This window comes from Elaeis guineensis, chromosome 8 (genome assembly GCF_000442705.2).
Source record: "Elaeis guineensis isolate ETL-2024a chromosome 8, EG11, whole genome shotgun sequence".
Taxonomy (NCBI): Eukaryota; Viridiplantae; Streptophyta; class Magnoliopsida; order Arecales; family Arecaceae; genus Elaeis; species Elaeis guineensis.
The window spans coordinates 1,179-20,943 of record NC_026000.2 but is presented as its reverse complement, the minus strand read 5'-3'; the positions used below and the strand labels follow the sequence as shown (position 1 = coordinate 20,943).

Here is a 19,765-nt window from a genome sequence, read left to right as displayed (position 1 = left end):
TAAATTTTGTGCCGTTTGAACAAAAATTATTTGTGTAAGATACGCATATAGAGAATCTTCATTAAAAACGATTCAACTACAGCCATCGGATGGATCCGATATGAGCTGAAATATCTGGAGATTCATCTAATATCTGAAGATTTTTTCATCGTTCCACCGCAATGTCTCTCTGATATGCATTACGGAAGATAAATAATATTATAAATTAGATTATATTTTTTATTATCGAGTATATAAGGGATTGGATCTAACGTCGAGATATACCAAACGGGCCAAGTCCCGGTGCTGGGCCAAGTCCCGGTGCTGCGAAAGGTGTGGGCAGCCAGGGCGAGTGCGCTAGGGTTGGGCGTCTTTGCTGTTGCTGTCGCCGTTCCTCTCCTCTTCGGCTCTTCCTCTCCTCGCATTTCGGTCTTCTTGGGTTCCATCCGACGTCTTCCTCTACCCCCTCTGTTCTATCAGGTGCCTTATGGCGGTCGGCGTGCTCGCACTGCAGGGTTCTTTTAAGGAACACATAGCAGGTATGGCGTCGTCTCCTCATGTTTCTTCTCCTCCCTTTTCGTTTTTTTCCTCTTTTTCTTTGTTGTCGCGGTGGTTTATAAAAAAATCTTGGCTGGCAGCGCTGAGGAGAATCGGGGTTAAGGGAGTGGAGATAAGGAAGCCGGAGCAGCTGAATAATGTCGACTACCTCATCATCCCTGGCGGCGAGAGCACCACGATGGCCAAGCTCGCTGATTACCACAACCTCGTCCGTTGCTTTCTATCCTTGCCACCTCCCTTGTGTCAATTAAAACAAGAAACGAAAAAAGAAAAATTAGCTGCTTTTTTTTTTTGGTTCTGACACCCTCTTTACACTTTTCGGGGAGGTTGTCTCTCCCAGTATTTGGGGAAGACTGGTCGGATTTTGGGGAGGTTGTCTCTTTATCTTCTGCTTCTAAATTCTTTTAGTGCTATCTGAATTCATATGCTGCTTGAAACTGACGTGCAAACAAGGAGTATAATGCTCTCGCATTGTTTTCCACTACGGGCATTCTTATTTACCTCTTTCTTTCAGCAGGATATATGTCCCTCTTCCACTTACAAGTTTCCCTCTATCAATCTGTTTCTTTTTTCTTCCTTTTATTCGTTTTTTCTTTTCTTGCCGTGGGGGTTGGGGGGTTTGCAACATCCAATCACATATGTTACGGACATGGAATATGGGCTTTCTTTTGCATTTCTACATATATGGTTTTAGTTCAAATTCACATTAATGTGATGTGTTCGAAGTTGATGTGCTCGAAGTGGGAAGCATTTGCCTTATTATCGTTTCCATTGCACGCATCTTCGTTTCATTCTTCAGCTACATGAATCCCTTGGCATATGCAGTGATATTTTAACCTTTTTGTCTCTGTTTTCCTCTTAACCTCCTGTCTATCCGTATGCTATTTTTGGTGAAATTCCTTATTAGTATTGTGATCATACAACTGTGATTAGAAGTTGTTACTAACACGTCACCTTGATTTTGTGTAGTTTCTTGCTGGATTCTCCTGAATGAACAAGTGGAAAATCAGAATTCCAGTATGCAAAATACCAACTTTTTAAAAATCCCATGACATCTTATAATCTTTACTACCTCTAAACCTGCTAATTACTCCAAAGCAAAGAAACACAGCTATTATAGATATGGAACATATGGCAGTAAGGTTCACATAAATTAGTGTTTTGGAGAAATGCATGTCTGTAAGGCATGCTTATTTTGGTCTAACTGTAGTAAAAACTCAAATAAGCATATTCTTATGGACATTATAGCCCCAAACAACACATATGTATACACACTTAAAAAGACATAGTTGCACACGCAAACACACAGACATGCACATGTAAACATTTGTTAATCATTGGTGTGTCCCAGCCCCACCCTTTGTGGCCAAGGCATCTGCCTACTAAAAAGTTACATGCATGCATGCATACACACATATAGTTGTGTTGTAAATCCTGCTTTTTAGAGTCTGGAAAAAGTCATTCCATACTAGCATTGGACACTTATATCATCCAAAACTATATCATTGAGTACAAAATCTTCCCCCAAGCTTGTTGAGATATTTTAACAAAGAAAACTATTCATGATATTCTTGTGCATTTGGCTTGGTCAGTTGAATGGGCTGATTTCTTTTCTTTCTTTCATTCTGCTTGTAGAATTGCTTCATTAATGCCATCTTGTTTCTCACGTGCTGGTGCTTATAAGGCATTATATTGTGCTAATATTTGAAGATGGTATACTTCACTTCCCTTTAATCTGGTGAAAAAATGGTTTGAGATATCAATTTATTCAAACTGCAGTTTAATGCATTGCAAGAGTTTGTAAGTACTGGAAAGCCTGTGTGGGGAACTTGTGCAGGGCTAATTTTCTTGGCAAACAAGGCAGTTGGTAAGTGAGCCAGGGAATTCATTGTTTTGTGGTCAAAGGGATTTAATTATCAGGATGTGGTGCAGTTCGAAGCTAATTACTCAACTTTTGCTGTTCAGGGCAGAAGTCAGGAGGACAAAAGCTTATTGGGGGGCTGGACTGCGTTGTCCACCGAAATTTCTTTGGTAGCCAGGTAGAGTATGTTTGCCTGGGATCTTTGTAGGCCCTCTTGTTTTTTTCTTTTGGGAGAGAATGGATGAACATTATGATTGCTCACTTGATTACATGCTGTTATGGTTTTGTAGCTTCAGAGCTTTGAGACACAACTGGCAGTGCCCAAGCTTGCAGAGAAGGAAGGGGGCCCTGATAGCTTCCGTGGAGTGTTTATACGTGCCCCGGCCATCCTAGAAGCAGGACCAGATGTTGAAGTACTAGCTGATTGTCCTGTTCCTTCTGATAATGCAAGGACTACAATACCTGCTGCTGAAGGCAAGAAGGTTTGTGTCTCTACCTTGCTTTCTATAAATCTCTCAGTATTAATTCTATGTCTCTATCTTTTTTTCTTGAATCTGTTCCAGACAGTTCTTTCACGCAAGTGTGAGATGTATGTGGTGTTAACTTTTTCTTAAGAACTTGTTTGGACTATTTAATGATTTTCTCAACAAATTCACTTTCCAAGAGCCATAGATATTTGTTCTTTCTTATTTCAAGGGTCTTGTTATTGGGCTCTGACATCGCCTGATTTTAGAAATGGAATACCCTGCCACAGCCAAGAGGTAAAAGTAAGTTTACCCTTAGACTTCCACAGTGGATAATAATTGGCCCTTGCTATACCCATGCTGCTTTTGGTATTATAGAGCATAATAATTGTTAAAAGTGCTCATGTTGTTTGTTTAGAAATTTCTGAACATTTAGATCAACTTATTTCAAACAGTGAACCCAATATATATGAGAATCAAGTTTTGATCACTGTTAGGTGAGTTGGAACTTGATATCTTGTCTTTTAGTTGGTACCTTATTAGACATCTTATGTCCAATGCACATCTACCATTAAAGTGTACTCACTGTTGGAGATACAGTGTGGGCAATTAGTATCAAGATGATAGATACAAATTTAAAGGGATTAATGTTTTTTGAATTCTGTTTATAGTGACTCTTTGAGATATAATTTGTAAATTTCCAAGCTATTAACCAAGGCTGAAGGGGCGGGGCTCCAAGCTGTTGATTCTACAGCTCAAGAATAGTCTCTGAACTATTGACTCTAAGGCTGAAGGGGGTCATAAGATTAATTAACTTTGAGTGGTTTTACCAAAAAGAAAAGCTTTGAATGGTTAGCTTTCTTAGTTGGAAGATACACAAAATGTTTTTGCAACACAAGAAATTGATTCATGCTATGGAGAGGGCAGTCTCAAAAGCAAAGTCTGCCAAACCGGTACTAGATGCCATATCGGTTGGTGGTATGTATCTTACTAGTTTGGTATGGTATTGATACATGATATGGTACAACATATTGGCCATCTGACTTTATGCCATTTTCTTTTTTCTTTCTTTCTTTATTAATTTTCAACTATTGTTTAATCAGCACGGTTAGAATTTTGATATTGTTTTAATATCTTTTTTTGTCATCAAATGAACTTGTGGTACATTGAATGCAATTGTAATATAACTGAATACATGAGCATATATGATTATATATATATATATAATACCAAATGGACTTAAAGTACAAAATACCTATCAACATCTAAGATTTTGTGAAGTATCTATATCCCTTGTGAAGTATCAAGTTTGGGATATTACTCCAACTTCCCATATAATCTACCACATATCCCTGCATCCCGTGACTTGCACTTGCTAGAGAGCCACCATGATACTGATTCTTATATTGATACTGGATTGGCCATTCGAAGATCATGGCTGTGGAATCTGTATGTTGCATGATCTTCGGAGGGTAGTAGCCACTCGAACATGATGCCTCAGATGGAGGATATCTATGTGGGACATAGCCTGGTTGAGTGAAATAGGATCTGATGTACATCTTGAATCCAAATATGTCTAGGGACCCTACTCCGTGTGCAAGGTTATTTGCAGTACTAGTGTCGTATCTTGAACAACCTTAAGAAGCCTATCTCTTCTTTGCAATGATATCCTCATGGGGGCTACTAGATCATGCACCATGTTCTCTTTCTTGCAAGGCATGATTGACTGGAGACTCACGGATGAATTGAAGACCTTAGGACCGTGAGTAATGCGGAATCATGTTATGTGTACTGCTTCCTCCTTGGCCACCGATTCATTGTCGCTCAAACTGTCACTGTCATGATTGTAGGTATCGCAAGAGATCTGGGCAACTGATCATCCGAGAGATCACGGGTCTCCGAATAAGAGTGAACAGACTTCTCATCCACTCTCTTCATTGAAGCTTCAGTTCCTTTTCCTTTCCCTTTTTTATTGATTTGATAATTTATCTTCTTTCTATGGATGCCCTTGCATGGTTTTGCTGGGTGGTTTGACTGCACCAACCACTTAGACTAGCCTTACCTATCTAACTAGATCGGGTACCATGGTAGCCTCTTCTTAGCATTTCTTTGTCAAATTTCTTTGATGACATCTCGAATATGGAGTCCTGCAATGATTATTGGCTCCTCCAGACCTTTCCAGTTGTTTGGCTGGAAGTAAGTGTGGTATGTGTCATTCTGTTCATGTTCTACATCCATCATAGTCTCCCTTGGTATGAAACCAGCCAGTCAAGAAGTCAATCCTAGCTTATTAAGCATTGACTGCTACTGGTTCTCAGATTTTTCTCATGGTATATGAAATCATTATGAAGTGAATCATCATACTTCAACTCTATTTCCTGCTAGACACACTTCAATCTGTGTCTCAGTTTGTAATGAACATATACCCAGTCGTTCAAGCACTTATGCGTGAGGCTGTTCGTTTGTTTGCTTTAGATCAGTGTGAAAGTAGACTAGTTGCACTCATAGCCATTGGAAGAGACCATCTGTAAGAGGGTTTGGATTGCCAACCTTTATAGAGTTTTCTATGATTGCTGGTAATGGAACTACCATTCATCTGCAAATATAATCAAACAAATGTATATCAGAAACTACTTGTCATAAAATATTAGACCAGTTATAGTTGGTGCTTAAAAACACCTAGATTCATGCTTTCTTTGCTTACCACATTTGGAACTTGGGTATATTTGCTCTCCTGCCACTCAGCATTCACGGATATATGATGCAAGCCTGCTTTCTTCTCGATGAAGCTAACGAGTGCAATGTATTTACGGCAAAGTGGACATTGGCCTTAATATCTTACCTCCAATGTACTTCCTTGTCAAAGAAAAAATCCATTTGTTGTTGTATATGAATCTGGTAATGGATTGGACTATCTGGATAATCTGCTTCACCTTACAGATCTTCTCGATGCCCATGAACATTGGATCCATGTAGTGTATGTCACATAAGATTGAGGAAAAATATGTGGCCACCTAATTATTAGAATTTCCTTGATGGTATTTTACTGTAGTCTATTATCCGTGATCACCTACATAACATGTTGCTCCCTACTTGATCGTTAAAATTTCCTTGATGGTCTTTTATTGTAGTCTATTATTCGTGACCACCTGCATGACATGTTGCTCTTCAATCAATCAACTGACTTTTAGAAAAATTTTCTTATATCACAATATGTCAAGAAATTGATGGTACTCCACTTACTAGGACTTGTCTAATCATCACATATCAGGATCAGTTTGTAGATATTCCGCTTGCTATGGTAGGAGGCTATCCATTTCTCCAACTCTTTATTATTATGCAGCAGTTCACTGTATAAATCCTTCAAGATCTACACTCTGATTGGCTTTCTGAATGGATTTGATAGCAAATCGATAGTACATGTTGTTTACCGTATTTTTAGGGATGTTGCTGAAGTAAAATCACGATGCAATAGCTCTCCACATTTTTCTTTTTCTTATCTTTTGCAAGCATGGTATCAATCCTTTGCTGCTTTGAATCTCTACTAGCAAAGACACATGGATCCATATCATGAACGATGGCCTTAGCCGGTATGTCTTTTGACATCTTCCCCTTCTTACCACCAAAGACGCCAAACATAGAGGCTATTTGGCCATTGCTTCTATGAACAACCTCTCTAACCGATAAAGTTCTCTTGTAGGTTGGATATGGTCTGGTGGACCTGGAACTAGAACCTACTTCGTACTATGAGGGCCCAAATTGAGCCCTATGCACGGCAATTCTCCTCCTTTGCCGCTACTCATTTAGACTCCCGCATCACAGCCTGAATTTGTACCTCCTCTATGTCATTTGAAGCTGACACATAGTCTAGACCCATCGAGTGGTGTGAAGGTGATTCTATTGCTTGGCGTTTGATCTCTACCCTTTTCTTGGTACTTTCTTTGCTTGCTTGTCTAACAATCGGCAAAGTACTTTTACATCAGTTGGTAAACCTTTTGTAGGAATTTCTGACAGGCAAATACGTCGGCATAACCACTGCCCAGATTCTATTTCAATATGATTACCTCCTCTCCCTTGAACTCCAAGTCACATTACTCGCTCTTTTGGTGGTGTTGACCTAAAAGTATCAACCCATGACCCTAACCTATGTCATGTTTCGACTCTTTATGAGATCTATTTCTGCAAGTTTGATGAACACATCATATATTTTATATCAATTGGTAATTACTTAATTAATTATTTAAGAATTAGTAAATTTACATTGTAATGCAAAAAAAAAACACTTCATAATCTATACATGCTACTAATTTTTCATATTTTTATAATTATTTAAATATTTTTGATTAATTTTTAAATAATAAATTAATATTTAGTTATAAAATATGTCAAAAATTAATTTTAATTCGTATTAATTTAGAACCCTGCTAGGATGCTACATATAGTTTTATTTCAATTGATCATTATACAATTAATTCTTTAAGAAATTAGTGATTTTCATTGTAATGCAAAAAATCAGATTATTAATTCAGAAAATATTTTTGAATTATCCATATAATACTAATTTTTGATAAATTTTATAATTATTTAAATATTTTGAGTTATTTTTTATTTAATATAATCAGAAAATATTTTTGAAATTATCCATATAATACTATTTTTTGATAAATTTTATAATTATTTAAATATTTTTAATTATTTTTTATTTAATAAATGAATAGTTAGTTATAAAATATCTAGAAAATTAATTTAAATAAGGATTAGTATAGTTCCCTACCAAGAATTCGTATTAATTTTGAACCCTGCTAGGATGCTACATATAGTTTTATTTCAATTGATCATTACACAATTAATTCTTTAAGAAATTAGTGATTTTCATTGCAATGCAAAAAATCATATTATTAATTTAGAAAATATTTTTGAATTATCCATATAATACTAATTTTTGATAAATTTTATAATTATTTAAATATTTTGGGTTATTTTTTATTTAATGTAATCAGAAAATATTTTTGAATTATCCATATAATACTATTTTTTGATAAATTTTACAATTATTTAAATATTTTTAATTATTTTTTATTTAATAAATTAATAGTTAGTTATAAAATATCTAGAAAATTAATTTAAATAAGGATTAGTGTAGTACCCTACCAGGAATGCTATATATATAATCATCACTTATTTTTAAAATTTATTTAAATTTAGGTTGCTACATAAATTAATATTTAGTCATAAAATATCTAGAAAATTAATTCTTATTTGGATTATATAGTACCCTATCAAGAATACTTCATGTGTTTTTCTCAATCAATGGGTATGCATTAATCATCACTTTTTTTTTTAAAAAAAATTATTTAAATTTGGGCTTACATTGCTACATGAATGGTGATGTCAAAATCTAAACAAATTGCTATCAAATTAAGCTAGCAAGTTGAATACATACCTCAAACATCCTACCAATTTTTCAAGATTTTTTTAATCATTATTTTTTTATTATTATTTAGTCTTAAAATATTTTTTAATTTAAAAACTCGTATATTTAATGAAAAATTATGATTTTGTCTGCATCATGTAAGTATCCGTAGATCTATAGCATAAGAAATCACACTAAAATTCAAAATTTTGGCATGGTCTTCCTTTTTCTCCATTTTTGGACATTTTGGCCACAAAAAAAGGGGAAGAAAAGAGGGTGGAGAGGGAAGGGGAAAGGGCTTTTACCTGATTTTGAGTTGGCGTTGAATGGAAATTTGCATAAATTCTCTCTTTTTTTCATTGTTTTTGAGTGGAGAAAAAGAGAGGGATAGAGAAGGCATGGGAGGTTTTATCTATCTCCCTCTTAATCATTCAAGGTGGAACAAGACCAGAACTATCCTGAACCAAGTAGAACCAGGCAGCTTTGCTTGGTTTGGCATGGAATTGTCTATGTTGGGCCCAATTCTATGCCAAAATGCCAAACTATTCTGGTTCAGGGGTGGTACAATTCATTACGAACCAGCTGGCTATCGACGATACAACAAATATGCTTAGAAGGCGTAGATATTGAAAAAAGACATGCTAGTAGCATTTCATAATTATCATTGAGTTAATTGGAACTTTCTGCTTCAAGTTGTTAGTCACATTACTTTTTTGGATAAGTGAATTAATTGTAGTAGAGGCTATGTAACTTCTCTTTCCTTGTCTGTGTTAAGTAATTAGACTCCTGATGGTCTTTTGTTATGATTGTTTGGGTTTTCCTTAAATATGCATTGACAAATGCACAAAATTGAAGAATATTTTATCCATGTTTATGAGTTTGTTGCAAAAGGTGAATGAGGAAAATGTGGGGTTACTATGTCATCAAGGTCACTCGGTTCCTTTGGAAGAAAGTTAAGGGAGGATTCGGCCTTCATGATTCTGGGTATGATTTGGAAAGAAGAAATAGAACTTCTACTTTGAATAGATTTTCTAAATTCATGATTTTTCCCTCTATCATCTAACAACTCTCCATGACTCCACTTTTGAACTTTATCCTTTTAAACTAGACTTTTTAAATCTAAAAGTTGCTGACTAATAAAATAGGATGATATCAAATGCAGCGTCAGTCTGTGGGCCAAACTAATTGGACATTTTCTGGTAATCTTGCAACTATTATTGTTGGGGCATAATCATTTGGGAGATGATAAAATGGCTAAAATATTTTATCTGTTAAGAAAGTTATAAGCTTATGTAGCATCAGTTAATCACGTTACAATTAATTACAACTATTTACTGTTAGATTACTTGTTTCTTTTATTCAATATCATGCAAGAGATGGTTTAGAAAGTTGACCTGACTCTAAGATTAATCTCTGTATTTCTTCTTTCCTGGTCTGACCTGGTCAAAGGCTTGGAACCTCCCTAGCAATTCATGTAAAGTGGTAAATTGGATTCATTTATATAACCTGCATGCAACTTTGTCCTGATACAATTGTTTCTCAGGAGAAAGTGATCGTTGCAGTAAGGCAAGGGAACTTGCTCGGAACAGCTTTTCACCCTGAGTTGACTTCTGACTCGCGGTGGTAAGTAGCAGCTATTGAATCACACCATAGGGTGGCTGGTCTATTCTTTGTTACTATTTTGACATGGTATTTTCTTTACAGGCACAGTCTCTTTTTAAAAATGGGAAAAGAGGCAGGTGAAAGAAACTTGATGTCTGCAGATGAGAGCCATTTAGAAGATTGTCAGGAGAAAATGCCTCATGATCTTCCCATATTTGAATAATGCTGATCTTATAGCTGTAGATGTTTAAAGTTTTTCTTCCTATATTTGAATAATGCGTTTAAAGTTTTTCATGCCAATTTTTTGTCCATCTCTAGCAGCTTTTCAATGAATTGTTCCTATCAAAAGATGAATACATGTTAAGCAATTGATTATTTAACTATCTGCTGTTCAAGTTGAGGAAGCTTTGCTTTTAATATGGCCATCTCTCTGTTGACCTGCAATGGAGGACTTTGTCGGATCTTGGCGCATCATCTTTTTCTATCCTTGTTGGCTGCCAGCAATTCGGTTCCATATATTTTCGCGACTGGTGTAGGAAAATACCATCATTTTGTTCCCAAAACCAGCACCGTGACGGTCAGTTGGCTTCCTGCAGCCAGTAGGTTTATCCATTTTAGTATTCGCTTGTCCATTTTTATCTTTCCATTCGGACGCTTACATATGGCATAGATTCTGTTTGCTTAATGCATGAGAGAATGGCTAGAATAAACCTAGTTAACGAAGTAATTAAAAGATGGCAATCAAAGTTGCATTGGCCTGAGACAGCTTCAAGAGGAGTATGCTAGCAATTGACCATAAGACTCAAAATTAAATGCAGAATGTTAATAGAATATGTTAAGAAAGGGTATTTTGAATTTTGCAAGGACTGTCATTTTTCTTGTTTTGTAGAAAAAGCCATTCTGCTTTTTCTCAGACGGAAATATTTTTCACTGTCATCTCAGGATACTAGTAGAGAAGAAAGGAAATGCTTTGGATAATATATTATTTATGCAAAAACAAAATTAGAAAAACAGATAGCATGAGAGAGAGAGAGAGAGGAAAGAAAGGAAGATAACCTCTCATGACCCTCTCTCTTATCTTCCACCACCGACACCACCAAGTGGCATCATCAAATTGTCATTCATTACATTTTAGCAATTTGTACCATCATTTAACATGACTACCATCGATTTTCAACCATTACTAATCTTAAATCCTAAACCCTAAGTCCTAAAACCTGAATCCACCAATCCTAAACCAAAACCCCTAAAACATTAAGTCCAATCCTAAACCCTGTATGTCATGGATCCATACAAATTTGATAGGGTCATAACAGATTATCTTGTTTATGCATCCTTTATCTCTCCAAAAGAACTCTTTTTAAGGAGAAAATTTATAATCTCACATTTATTCCACATTCTAATTCTTCTGAGACATGTTTCAGCAATTTGATAACCATCAATTAATAGACAGAAAACAGTTGCAAGCTAAAAATCAATGGACGCCACCTATCTACTGGTAAATTATCAGGCTGTTGCGTATTTCAAAAGAGATTGAAGACGAAGGACGGGAGACAGAGTCCCATAACATCAGCATAACGTAAATCCTATTGAACCATCGAATTCCAATGACCAAAAATGTTCTTCCCCTTTTTAGCTAGGAGAAATTTGGTAAACGTTAGTTAAAATTCCAAGAACAGATATATATATATATATATTGGAGATCACCTTGCCTGCAACAAATACAAGAGAAACGCAATCATTTTTAAAGAGAAGGCAGTCCCATCACGCAAATCCCGCATATCAGGTTCCTCCCAACCCACTCAAGTCGTGTGTTTTACCACCACGCGCCCCGCCTCCCACACCACCCCCTACCCAACACGGCAACACCACACGCCCCCCACCCCCAACACCGAAAAAAAAAAAAAAAGACAAAAACAAAAACCAATCAAGTTTTGTATACTACAATTTGCTGGTCTTGAAAATAATCAAGTCTAGAAACATCAAGAAAAACCAAAAAAAGGATAGTAAAAGGTCACTCGGTGGTCATAAGAATACTGCTGAAACAGACATTCTAATTATTTTTTTCATATTTAAATAGACATACATTCTACAATGGGGCAGGAGTAACATTTGCACGGGCTGTCCTTCCCCATTCTCCCTCGCTCCAACTGACATAAATAAAAGAGGGACGAAAAGAAAAAAAAACCCTGATTTCTCACTGAGAATTGACACATTTGGACATCTGTATAAACCATCACCCATGGATGATGGGATTCACGTAGTACCAATTAAAGAATTACCCCCGATGGGTTGAGACTGACCAAAAACCTTAAAATGTTGACTTCAATATGGTTAGCTTCGAAGAACAATGTCCAGTCACCAACTCCATCTTTGGACCAAAGGCAGGTGGAAGAAGAAATTTCCGTGATGTAAGTTGGTCATACCTTTCCATTAATTCATAGCTCTGCTAGCTTCCTATGAGCTGCTTGTCCAAACAAGTCAGATGTTTGAGGTGAGGAGGCTGTGGGCTCAACCCAACCTTTTACCTAGAGAAACCCATCTATACAGTAGGTTATCCATTGTTCCCAGCAACTTCAGCAGCTCGTTGCCTCATCATCTCCATCACTGCAGCCCTCCGCCTTGAATCAGACTGTTGCTGCAACCTTCTCAAATGTTCTTTCAAATCTCTGGAACAATAAGAACAACTGATATCAATGGACAGAGAAAATAAGGAAAATGAATCAAAAACATCACAAATGTGGATTGAACTCTACACACCGGCAGCGTGGTACGCTACATTCTGATTCCTTACAAGCTCGAGCATGGAGTTGAAGGAGATACCACATTTTCTTGCATAGAACACAGCCTCCTGAGGCACGTGTCTTGCAGTGTATACCATGACGGAAAAGTCCCTTTACTTTACGGCAATTAGGATACTGACAGTGTGGAAAGCGACATTGTGAAGCATGCACCAAAAGATCTAGCATTTTCCTAAGCTGTGGGAACCAGAAATAGGGTAAGGATATATGCATAACAACTTGACATATGCAGATCTACAAAGCAAGCAGACGCTTATAAATAACCAGAATAATTTTATTTCCAAGAGTACCTTGGAATATGAATGACATGTACTATCAAAACAAAATCTTACATATTGATTGTACAGCGATCATCAAGAATCGAGGTCACAAATGAATTGGAACCCCTGTATTTCTCTTCCTTTCATCTTTTACACCAACAATTTGCAAGCATGAAGCTCTTGACAACAAGTGCACAAACAAATTTTTTGAATTGTAAAAATACAAACAGATAACAGGAATTAGAGAACACAACACTGATGACATCGAATCTACTGAAAGCACATTGTAGGTAAGCAAAAACATTAGGCTCTATAAATTAACAAAGACCACCAAAATAATGCACTACACTACCAAGCAAGGTTTGCTGAACCGGTACCGCCGGCCATTTCGACCGGCCGGTGGTACGGTTCGGTATGGTTTCATACCGTACCGAACCGACGACCCGAACCGGAAGAAGAAAGTGAGAAATTGAGAGAAATAGAGAGAGAGAAAGAGGAAGAAAAAAAAAAGAGGGAGGGGAAGGAGCCGGCGGGGCCGCCGGACGGCCTTCGACTGGCCGCCGTGGCTGTCGGAGGGCGCTGTCCACGCGCGCGGTGCCGCAGGCGTGAAACAGGGGCATCGCGATGCCTCTATTTCGCAATTTTTTTTAAAAACGTGGTTTTAAGTGAAGTCGGCAAACGATTTGCCGGCTTCACGATTTTTGATTTTTTTTAAAAAAAATTCTTAAGTCGGCAATCCAGTTACCGACTTCATAAGTTTAAAATAAAAAAAAAAAAATCGAAATAAACGATGTCTGTTTCGAAAAAGAAGGGGGCGGAGCCGCGGAGGGGCTCCGCCCGCTCGACTGCCCTCAGGCCGTCGGCGTCGTCTCGCCAGCCACTGAGAGCCTTGCAATGGAGGCACCGTCTGTCCGATAGGTTCTCCACCCCCCCTCCGAGTACTCTCTCTCTCTTTTTTGCTCTCTTGAAAGTCCTATCGGGCGATACGGGGCTCGGAAGCCCTCCGACGGCCGCAGCCGGCCACCGCCGGCCTCCGACGGCTCCCACCTCCCTCTCTTCCCTCCCCTCTCTCTCTCTTTCTCACTTTCCGTTCTTTATTCGTCGGTACCGCCGGTGTACCGATTTTACCGGCCGAATCGTGCCGGTTCCCCGCCGGTCTGGTATGAGATGGAGTGTACCGGCCGGTTCGGCACGGTATGGCAAACCATGCTACTAAGCAACTGACTTTGTTAAAAAGATAAAAATTCACATAATTTTCCTCACTAACTCATCCAAACAGGGATACTTTCTACTTGAACTCAGAAGAACAAAATTTAGGCTAAGGCAAGCTGGTCCACTAATCCAACTTAAGGCCTGCAAAGGTCTCCAACAGAAAAGCCCAACAACCAAACATTTACAGCTATATATCCTACACATCAAATTTGACCCAATGTGGGCACTTTTCCAGCACAGCAACTGGTCACTTTCATTGCCTGCCTTGGATGTTACAGTAACAGCTATTAGACTTTAGTCCCAAGCCACAAGTGAGGATTGCGGAAACTATTACTAATGCTGTTGATTCTTGTGGTTGACCTCTCCACTACCTATACATGAAAAATGGCATTCTTTGCATTGATCTCCTTAAGAGATAAATGTTCAACCTCATGCCAGTCTTAGACAAATGTTCAACCACATCCTAGTCTTTAAAATTCTATACTGCTGGTTTGTCCGCAATGCACCCTCTCTACATCCTTGAACAAGCACCCTATAACAGATTTTAGCACTTTTAACTTGTAAACCCTCATATTGGGCATGCTGAGAGCTTACAAAACTATGCCATACTGTTCAATCATTGTGCCATACGGCTCTTCCATGTTCACAAAAAGATCTTCACTAGCAACTTAGTTCCTTAAAACACCACGCTTAAAGAAATTTCATATTAGTCAGTAACTAAATTATTAATTGGGAGGCTTCATTCCATAACCTACTTGTTTCAAGTAAACATTTCAACTGATCGATCGCACTTTTCTCTTCAAGTCCAAAACTAATGCACTGAATGACTTCCATGTGAACTTAGCGTTGTCTTGTATACAGGCTTCTTGTCTATTTGACCATCTCTTGAAAATATGTTGCTATGGGTTCTCATTGTTTGTTTCATCATTGGCTATGTTAAAAATTCAGTGATATCAACAAAAGACCATCATGAAGCATGATAGCATGACAACACCATACCATGCACACAAAATTACTGATATCATTTGGCTTCAACTTCCAATCCATGGTATTAGCATTGATTTTCACCCTCTGCCATACCGCTTGTTAACAATCTAGTTGTTGACAAGAGGAAGAGCATATCAGAATCAAATTGCATATTGAACATTTCCATCATCCACAGATTCACTATTTCCTCAATACAGCACATTGTGATCATGAACACATTACAAAAATGTCCTGATTCTTGCTAATATTGATAAGTTACTAACATTAACTTAGATGGCCCCAAGAAAACAGTTTGCTTAAGTAACTTCTATACAAACACATCATTATTCCTCTATTCAGTGACAATGTCTCTAATTTGTAGGATTTTTTATCACCTTAGCCTTAATTAACAACTCCCATCCTGTAGCTATGAGGTCAGTTTTTATGTAACAATGTATCATCGTTAAAGCCAGAATCCTTTGGAATTGATGTTAGCCCTTGGGTTGGTCCCAAAATCCCGGTCTAGGCAACCTGAGGTAGGAAAGGAACTTGCCAGGACACGTATAAGATCATAGCAAGGGTGGAGAACCTACCTTTTTGGTTCTGAAATCTAAGCTCATACAAGTAAAGGGCAACCCAACCCTCCAAAGTTCCCCAAGGTTTGAAAAGAGGCTAGACAGACAGGAAGCAAAAGCAACATTACATGGAGAACTACATTTCATCTCTGTAATACAAAACATACACAATCAAATTTGGAAGACCATAGCCATAACCCTCCACTAGTCGGAACTATTTAGAGACTTTACAGATCGTCAACCACCAAGTATTCCTACTTAGAGTCACCTGTAAGCAGATAGACACTTGACAGATCCTCAATCACCAAGCATTCCTACTTAGAGCCACCTGTAAGCATACAGAAATTTTATTCTCCTAAAAATAAAAATTTGCAACTGTCCAGGGTGATAAATAATAACATCACTTCCATCTCAAATGCATCAAGCAATAAGGTATAACGAAATCCATATCCCTGTTTTTCTTAGATAAACTTTATAAATTTCCATCACTGTTTACTATCTAAAAACTATTTCCTTCATTATTCATGTCTCAAAATCAATTTAATTCCTCCTATCTAAGTCCACTAGAAAAGATCCTACCTTGATCCAACTTTACTCCTCGAGTGAAGCTATAATTCATTGTATAATACCAAGTCATGTCATCTGTTTGGTCATCGCCTCATCCCAATTCCTAATAGCAGTTTCGTTATGCCTTTGACCAATTCTTGCTACCTTACATTAAAAAATTGTTTTTGACCATATAAATTTTGTGGACTCAAAATTCACTTCTAACTGCAGTACAACCGAAACATATAAGTTATAAAGATTTAATATAATCATGCTGGAATGATGTGGTCCTTCACAAGAAGAGAAGATGGGATTTAAAAGGTCAAGCAACAGATATCATTGAGTTAAAATTGAATTACACTTAGATTAATACCGAGTCACTGACAAAGTGAAAGCCATCAATAAAACAATATGAATCAACCAATAGTTATGGTTTGCCTTGCTCCTATATCAATAGATGTAAGAAAAGTACAATCAAAATTTTGACAAAATAGACATCATCTTGTTCCTTTTCTCCATGATTTCATCAAATCAACTTTCTGAGAGAAAGATCTAGTTGACAAACAATCCTATGACTTTGGTTGATCATAATAACAAAGAATCAGGTAAACCTTAGTGAACATCTTGTTGTCAATCAACAGTGCCTCAGAAAAGGCCATTTTGCTCTCTGATCAACCTCACTGATTTTCTCAATGACGGATACAACAAAGAAACATGGTTATGGCTGTGCGGAGACTTTTAATACCAAAATTTGACAATTGTATGCCAATTTTAATATGAGCAGTCTTTCTACCGTTCACAAATATAGAACACTAATTTCAGGAAATGAAAAAATAAGACTGCTTTTCCGATTCAATAAACTGGTGCACCAGAACCCAAATATTTTGCATGTACGCAATGTAACATATAGTCTTAGTAAAATGATTGACTTTACCAAACTAATGTATAATTCATCCATTGGAAAAGCAATATCAGATCTCAAAATAGAACAAGCAGAAACTAAATGCCATGAAGCAAGCTAGATGTTGCATTATTATTAATGACAAGCACTGAGAATCTTTCATATGTTTCTTGGTTTAACCAGGTTCATCAACAAAGAAAAGACATGCTGCAAAACTAATAGGTCATAAATATAGTCCACAAATAACAATGATTTCCAAATGCAACTAGTGAAGGAATCGGGATAGAATTCCTTTTATTTGACTATAAAAATGTTGGGAAACTCTGAATGCATTTGTCATCATTTTTTTTATTAAACACAGGAGAGACAAAGTATAAGCTGTAACATGTGCAAGGACCAGAATGATAATTATTAAGCTAGACATATGGCCATTCTCTCCAAACATGTTCAGATGAAGCAAGATCAACAAGAAAAGATAAAATTAGTTTTGATTAAAGTGTCTGTCAATAAACCAGGACTTCTAAAAAAGCTCTGAAATAAAATGAAAGAATTGAATCAAATCTCTATGTAGATGCAGTAATATGCCCAATTATGGGAAAAAGGACAGCCTTAAAAAAATCATTGTTATTCTATCAGATGCAAATTCTCAAATAATAAAATACCTGCAAAACCCGTTGCTGTCGAGCTTCTTTATTTTGAGCATTTTGATCTGCCATGGACGGATGATTTGTTAACTTATGGGGATGATCAACGCCACCTTCTTTCTGATAACAAGTATTGCATACATCAAAATCAGAACAAACTTCGCAATGCCAGCCCTGACCAGCTTCAATGTCATGATGGCAGATGTTGCATGTGGTCACAAAGGCAGGTGCAGTCGGATTATGAAGGTGATATAAGACCATCATAGAGGAGTGCTTGGCACGGCGTAGAGTGTCATATTGATAATGGTTTCCTTGACAAAGGCTTAGGAATGCCTGCCTAGTGTCAAAAAATTCACTTTCTAGGATCTCATCTTTGTCCTTGGTATCTGGGGCAACATCATTAACTTCAACCTAAATGGTGGCTTTATGTTAGTGATGTTTAGTTGGTAAATAGACATGCACAAAATTTAGATCAAAATGGTTCTAGGAACGAGTTATTAATCAAGAGACAAACCGGACAGAGCACATGCTTCTCCCTACTATTAATTGGATGCATGTCCTTCTCCTCAAGTCTTCGTTCTGCATCATGACACCTACAAAGAAAATAAAATCGATCAATCATTGACTCCAACAGTCTGGGCAAACTGATTCCGGTGGAAAATTAAACACAAGTATTTTTTCAGCAGAATTTTGTTTCATATACTTCTTACCACGTTAGTCCTTGAGTTCAATTGAGACATCCATATTAAATAGTTAGTTTAAGGTACTTCATGAGATGCTGCAAGTTAGTCTTATCAGCAACAATGCACAAAAACTGTTTACTAGTAATTGCTGTTGTCTTGTAATAATGAAAATATATACAAGCAAGGTATTAAATCCCATGGAACAAAGGTGTCCCGGTTTCTCAATGGAACGGCACGTGCTGTTGTCTCGTTCCATCTCGATAGCCATCCCGATCATACATCTTGATGGATGTCCTCCATCTTTCTCCCCTTCTTTCCTTTCTTTTATTCTTTTTTTTCTTCCGTTCTTTCTTCTTTCCCTTCTTTTTCTTTCCTTTACATTTTCTTTCTTTTCTTCTCCCTTTCTTTCTATTCTCATTTTTCTTCTTCTTTCCTTTCTTTTTTTTTCCTTTCTTCATCTTTTTTTTTCCTTTCTTTCTTTCCTCTTTCTTCTTCTCTCCCTATGGGAATGGCTTTTGGAGTCCTGAGCCCGTCCCAGTCCTGTTTTCTCATAGGAATAGGATGGGACAAATGGATGGAAACCCGGTCTTCAACTTGGCTTTTTATGATATCGACAAGCATCACCTGCACCTCCTCACCCTATATTTCTTGTTTGATCCTATACACTTAAGTCTAATGTCTCCTATATTAAACTAATTAAAAAAATGATTGTTTTGCTCTGATTAATGAGTTGGCTTGAAAATTTCTCCGCTCTGAAAATGCAAAAAAAAAAAAAAAAAGACCTTTTTCATGCATTAGGTTCCCAAAAATCCAAAGATTTCTTTAAAAAAAGTGAAATGCCAAGTTAGCATGGTCAGAGAAGCAACCACATAAAAACATTTAGCTAATTCAGGGGTCTATTGATGTAGCAGTGGGCCAAAGAATTCTGTTATTCTTCATCAATGCATACCCTTTATTTTGCATGGGATCAAACTAAGGTACTTCCGATATAATATCATGCCAATAACCACATATCCTCAAGCCATAAATTTGGCTTCATCTATGAATTTACCTATGTAGAATGAAAGAATTCTGAAACCTTCAGATTACATAATACGAAGTTTTACTTAACATATAGAAACAGTAAAGGTCAGATAAATATTACTATTTAGCCACATTAAAACCACAGACAGGTATCACCTCATTCATTTTCTTCAACAGTAATCCAGATCTGAACAAAAAGAATTGCCTAGAAAGTTTGACTCCCACACCATAGTATACTAATATATACTAATATTACTATATTAGTATCTCTAAATGA

General features: G+C 37.0%; 2 protein-coding genes across 2 annotated transcripts; one reads left to right on the top strand and one right to left on the bottom strand.

The window, feature by feature from the left end:
- The first annotated feature begins 259 nt into the window (after positions 1-259).
- On the top strand, positions 260-10,260 carry LOC105050909 (probable pyridoxal 5'-phosphate synthase subunit PDX2). The gene is made up of 7 exons (XM_010931141.4): positions 260-518; positions 618-745; positions 2,317-2,404; positions 2,503-2,576; positions 2,689-2,880; positions 9,819-9,898; positions 9,980-10,260. Exons 1-7 carry the CDS (start codon positions 467-469, stop codon positions 10,098-10,100), a joined length of 735 nt encoding a protein of 244 aa, XP_010929443.1. The 5' UTR covers positions 260-466; the 3' UTR covers positions 10,101-10,260.
- A 1,651-nt stretch (positions 10,261-11,911) lies between these two features.
- On the bottom strand, positions 11,912-18,193 carry LOC140850871 (histone acetyltransferase HAC1-like; the record flags this gene model as incomplete). The annotated part of the gene is given in 3 exon segments (XM_073262030.1): positions 11,912-12,546; positions 12,638-12,855; positions 17,801-18,193. Coding segments are annotated over 3 exon segments (726 nt in total), but the record flags the coding sequence as incomplete, so codon positions are not given.
- Positions 18,194-19,765: the final 1,572 nt, after the last annotated feature.